Below are 5,665 nucleotides of genomic sequence, written 5' to 3'. Positions count from 1 at the left end.
TGCTGCTGGATGGACTTCTCGTAGATGTAATCGTCAGGGAAACTGGACATCTCCCTGCCTTGCCACATACCGCAACAGAAGCATTCAACTATCGAGAAAGAAAAGCAATTTCAAAAGCTGTAGAAATCTACCCACTGCTTTTCGCTTTTTCTCAGTCAAGCTTCTCACTGAAGCCTGGTAAAGCTAAAGTCTCTGGATCCCCACTCTATCTACTCCCACGATAGTAGCTCCGACAGCCCCTCCCGCATTTTAATTTGTTGTTGCCGATCAATCCTGAACGCTGATTGGCCACTGGACAGAACTACCGCGAGTCACTGCCCTTTTTACTCAACCGGCAAACCTGAGTGAGCTGCCGATCTCTCATTGGTCGCTGCCTTAAAAAAAAACATTCTTAGTTCTCCAAACCCAACAAATAAAATATCGGAACAAACATTACTTAACCACCTTTATTGACTTTATTAAACCATCAATTTCTAAATCACTAGATCTTATTCTTCCTCTCTTCTGTCCAGCTCGGCGGAATCCATCGCCACCTCTTGGTAATCCTTCTCCAGCGAGGCCATGTTCTCCCGAGCGTCTTGTAACTCTCCCTGCTCCAGCCCCTCGCCCGCATACCAGTGGACGAAGGCCCGTTTGGCGTACATCTTGTCGAACTTGAGGTTCAGCCGGGTCCAGGCCATGCAGATGGCGGTGGTGGTGCTCAGCATGCAGACGGCGCGCTGCATCTTGGCTAGGTCGCCGCCAGGCACCACGGTCGGGGGCTGGTAGTTGATGCCCACCTGTGGGAGGTAAATTTGCATCAATTATAACCTCATTCCAACCAATTACAGTAATTCCACTTCATATCCCATTGCTCAGTTGGTGCCTGCCTATTCGTGAAGCGAACACAACTCGCCGACGGGCAGACTGAAGAAACTTGCATACGGGGAATGTATTCAGGCGCGGATGGGTCTCACCTTGAAGACCAGGAACCCCCGCAGCCCCGTGCACTGGTCCGCCTGCGGGCAGAGAATGTACAGCTGGTTGAGCGGGGTGGGGACGAGGGGAACGTAATGGGCGTGGAATTGCCGTGTGGGTGAGCAGAAGGTGAAATATCCGTTACGGGATGAAACGAGGGAAGCGGGTTAAAGAACGGATGAGTTTTGGAAAGGTCAAAGGAAAGATAAAAGAGATGAACATGCCGCCCGTTCCCGGTACGGAGGGAGATTGTGCCATGAGTTTCTCTGCAAGCGGGAGCTGCGACATTGCGAATCCTGGACCAGCCGGTGAGTTGTGGAAACTCAGAGACGCATACGGTATGGGATACAGTGGGAGAGGTGAGCGTGGGGCTCCCGACGATGATTTGTAGTACCAGCTTCCGCATGCGATCCAGGACCAGGTCCACGATCTCCTTTCCGATGGAATAGTGGCCCCGCGCGTAGTTATTGGCCTCGTCCTCCTTGCCGGTGATGAGCTGCTCGGGGTGGAAGAGCTGCTGGTATGTGCCGGTCTGGACCTCATCTGAGTGGGGAGAGAGGAAGCAGAGAACGGGCGAATTGAACACAGTCTCTGTTAAGTCAGCGCGAGATCAGAGTTCAATGCCCGCCGGCCTTACCGACCACGGTGGGTTCCAGGTCGATGAAGACGGTCCGAGGAACGTGCTTGCCCGCCGCCGTCCTGTTGAAGCTGTTGAAGGAGTCGCCGCCCCCTCCGATGGTCTTGTCACTGGGCATCTGTCCATCCAGTTGGATGCCGTGTTCCAAACAGTACAGCTCCCAGCAAGCGTTGTTGATCTGGCACCCGGCCTGGCCGACGTGGACTGAGATACACTCGCGCTGCAGGGAAGGAAACATATGACATTAAGAGACAAGGGAATCGTTTTCCAGAAGTGCACTCCCGATCAGTTTGCCAAGATATTTCTATAATAATTCCAACATATCTCCAGATTCCATTGTCCAGAGCACCCTCGCCCCATTCGCACACTAAACTCTATCCAATCAGGATTAACTCTATGGAGCGTCCCAAGGTGTAACAATGCAGGTCTATTCCACCCACCTCTGCAATTCATACACACTCTGCCTTCCCTTCGCCACTGGTACAGTCGTTTCCTTGGGAATAACGGACCCGCTTTTCCTGCGCATTCTCTTAGTGCGCTCTCCTCCTCCATCGCCGGATCATTTTGGACCTCCTAGAGTTTACAGACCCTCAGTACATTTCCATTTCCCCCGGGTTCACTCAGCCTTCTCGTCCCAGCAGACATTCACTGCCCGGTTCCCGCTCCCGGTGCCCCGCACTCACGCGCCTCCGATGTTTCTCCCGCGCGCACTCACCATTTTGCTTTCCTCGAGCAGTTCTCACAGTGGCGACGCGCAGCGCCGATCGGCCCCTTTATAGTCCCCGGAAAGGAACGTTGGCTTTCACTCGACCTGTGATTGGACAGAGAGGACAAAGGGGCCCCGGTTTCCGTGGGGAGCAACACCCAAAATTCGATAGTGCCCGTTGCTGATTGGTCCGTCGTGGAAAACGCTGAACAATTCAGCGGATGGCTCTCCAGCCCCTCCCCCACCTCAGTGCACCAAATTAAACCATGCGTACCAAACTGTTGCCAATTAATTGCAACTCCAGTTAAAATACACCAGCCAATGTTTACCCAACATCTGCATTCTTTATTAATCCACATCGATTCAGCCAATTAAATGTAACTCCAGTTAAAATACACCAGCCAATATGTTTACCCAACATCTGCATTTTTTATTAATCCACATCGATTCAAACAGATCAAATATCATTTAGTAGCTTCAGACTAATTGGTTCTTTAGTCTCAGAACCTTTTAGTCGCACAATCCTTTACTTCCAAAAGCGTCTCCTGTACTCAGATGTCTCCCTCCCTTAATAATCTCGGAGTTTCGCCTCAGTGCCGGGCGCGGGAGCGGGGACGGAAAGGCGGAGTGATCTCCGGGGAATGGAAACGTACCGCGTGTCTCCAAACTCCAGGCAATCCAAAACCACCCGGCGATGGGAGGGCAGGGCGCACTGAGAGGAAAGGGGGGGGGGGGTTCCCTGGGAAACGGTGGCGAAGGGAAGGAGTCATCGCTGCTAATCACCTGCTAAGGAGCCTCTCTATCCATCTCTTTGCAGCCCTTTCAAACATTGCTTCATACTTCATTGCCATTTAGCCAGCTTTAATTCTAATCATTGAGGATATTTCTTCTTCAAATTCCGGCGCGTGGCGTCACGCAATTACCTCGAACATAATTATCTTCATTGCCAGCTATGCAGCCGCGATTCCGGTCCTTATCCTTGCAAAGCATTTCCTTCCAGAGTCTTCCTAACCATGGACCTGTGCAGATTCATTGTTGTACTGGTACCCGCCTGTTCTGGCACATCGTTCCACATCTCCACCACTCTCCGTGTGGAAAATTTGCCCCTCAGAGCCACTTTACCTTTTCATCTTAAACCTAGACCCCCAGGTTCTACAACACCACCCGCTCCACCCCACCCCCCGCGGGTAAAAAGGACCATCCAGTTTACACGTGCATTCTCGTGGCATTTTAATCCTCTGTACGATCATCCGCCAGCCTCCAATCATTACTGCAGCAGCAGCGCCCATCTCAATAAATTATCGGACCATTCAATCTTACGCAATCAATGCGATCCCTAATAATCGCTAGTCTAGTTGCGATTTTTCCCCCATTTGTATTTATTCTGGGGACGGGCAGAGTGTGAGGGCGGAGATTTGGGGGTTTGGGGATTGATGTTGAATCTGACGATACCGTGTGGAGGAACTGTTAGTTTTAGTGTGAGGGAGGGAATGAGCAGATTTGATGTTCAATCTGACGGTTCCGTCTCGACGATATGTTAGCTTTCATGTTAGTGAGGGAAATAGGGAGGGTTTGATGTTTAATCAGACCTTTCCGTGTGGACGATCTGTTAGTTTATGTGTGGGGGAGGGGATTAGGGAGGTTTGATGTTCAATCTGACATTTCTATTTGGACAATGTTAGTTCTAGTGTGAGGGAGGAAAATAGGGGTTTATGGTGCTTGATGTTCAATCTGACATTTCCATATGGACGATCTCTTAGATTTGTGTGAGGGAGTAGATGGGGGGGGGGTTGGGGTTTGATGTTCAATCTGACGTTTCCGTATGGACGATCTGTTAGTGTTTGTCTGAGGGAGGAGATTGGCAAGGTTTGGTGTTTGTGTCATAGGCATGACATGGGAGTGAACCCAAATGCAAGACACAGAAACTGAACTACCAGGAACAGGACTAGGCATGAGAAGGAAGCAAGGGAAGTGGGGAAGAAAGGACACTGGACATGACACAGGCCATGGACAGGACAAGGATCCCGGGCCTGGGCTAGGACCTGACTAGGATAGTGGAACCTGGACATGGAACTGGGGACTAAGAGCCTGGGCTTGGACTCCGAGCCAGAGACTGGACAAGGACCCAGAACCTGGGTCTTGACTCGGGCTCGGACTCCAGATCTCGGTGAGGAAAAGACATGGCTACAGGATGAGGAGAGGTGACAGGACTGGACGTGAGAGTCCTGGACAGGAGAACGGAACCCCTGCACAGGACAAGGGAACCCCAACACCGGGCTGGGCAAGGTACTCCTGGGCTGGGCGAGGCACAAGACAAGACGAGAACACAAAGCCGTGGCTTGGACAGGACAAGGTTCTTGGACGTGGCAAGGACTGGACGAGACTCCGAAGCCTTGATTTGGATGAGGGAGAGACAGGAACGCAGAGCCTTGGTCGAGGGAGACACAGGAACACTGAACACAGAGCCAGGACCCCTCCATGGGTACAGGACGTAGGGCCGGGACTCATAACACAGAACGCTGAACACGACAAGACAGTTCCCTATGCTAGGTAGTGTCAAAACAGCCGGACTTACCTAGCAAAGGCATGGACAGAGAGGCAGTTCCAAACAGGGCGAGGCTCCAGACACAGGCAAGGTGAGGTAAGACTTCAGGCAGAGGCCAGAAGGTGAAGGGAAGGGATAGAGACAGGGTGTTTGGACAGGTACAATCCAACAGCCCGAGGCTGAATCCTGAAGCTATTTATGAAGCCAGACCAAACGAGAATCAGCTGCCTCAACAGAAACTGGGGAAACCCAGAAAACCTGGAATAAGGAACATGGACCGGACCACGAACCAGAATGTGCATTTCACGGACCGGACCATGACAGTATTCCCCACTCTATGGGAGCCTCCTGGTGACCCAAAAGACTTCCCCAGACTATGGATGACACGGGCAGGTCGGGGGCGGGGGGGGGGGATTCTACAGGAGAGAGGATAGCGAGTGTTAAATGAAAGTGTCTGTATCACTGGGTCCAAGTCTGGCTGGATTGTTTTGTCATGTGGGGGGCATTGGGAGTGAACCCAAATGCAAAACACAGAAACTGAACTACCAGGAACAGGACTAGGCATGAGAAGGAAGCAAGGGAAGTGGGGAAGAAAGGACACTGGACATGACACAGGCCATGGACAGGACAAGGATCCCGGGCCTGGGCTAGGACCTGACTAGGATAGTGGAACCTGGACATGGAACTGGGGACTAAGAGCCTGGGCTTGGACTCCGAGCCAGAGACTGGACAAGGACCCAGAACCTGGGTCTTGACTCGGGCTCGGACTCCAGATCTCGGTGAGGAAAAGACATGGCTACAGGATGAGGAGAGGCGACAG

General features: G+C 52.0%; 1 protein-coding gene across 1 annotated transcript; it reads right to left on the bottom strand.

Moving 5' to 3' along the window:
* Positions 1-488: 488 nt before the first annotated feature.
* On the bottom strand, positions 489-2,394 carry LOC132385053 (tubulin alpha-1D chain-like). The gene is made up of 4 exons (XM_059956754.1): positions 2,310-2,394; positions 1,595-1,814; positions 1,352-1,500; positions 489-779 (listed from the first exon to the last, which is right to left on the bottom strand). The coding sequence occupies exons 1-4, from the start codon at positions 2,310-2,312 to the stop codon at positions 489-491; spliced, it is 663 nt and encodes a 220-aa protein (XP_059812737.1). The 5' UTR covers positions 2,313-2,394.
* Between the last annotated feature and the right edge of the window lie 3,271 nt (positions 2,395-5,665).

This window comes from Hypanus sabinus, chromosome X2 (assembly GCF_030144855.1).
Source record: "Hypanus sabinus isolate sHypSab1 chromosome X2, sHypSab1.hap1, whole genome shotgun sequence".
Lineage (NCBI taxonomy): Eukaryota > Metazoa > Chordata > Chondrichthyes > Myliobatiformes > Dasyatidae > Hypanus > Hypanus sabinus.
Note: the sequence above shows the minus strand (reverse complement) of the source record. Positions and strands in the feature narration are given on the sequence as shown.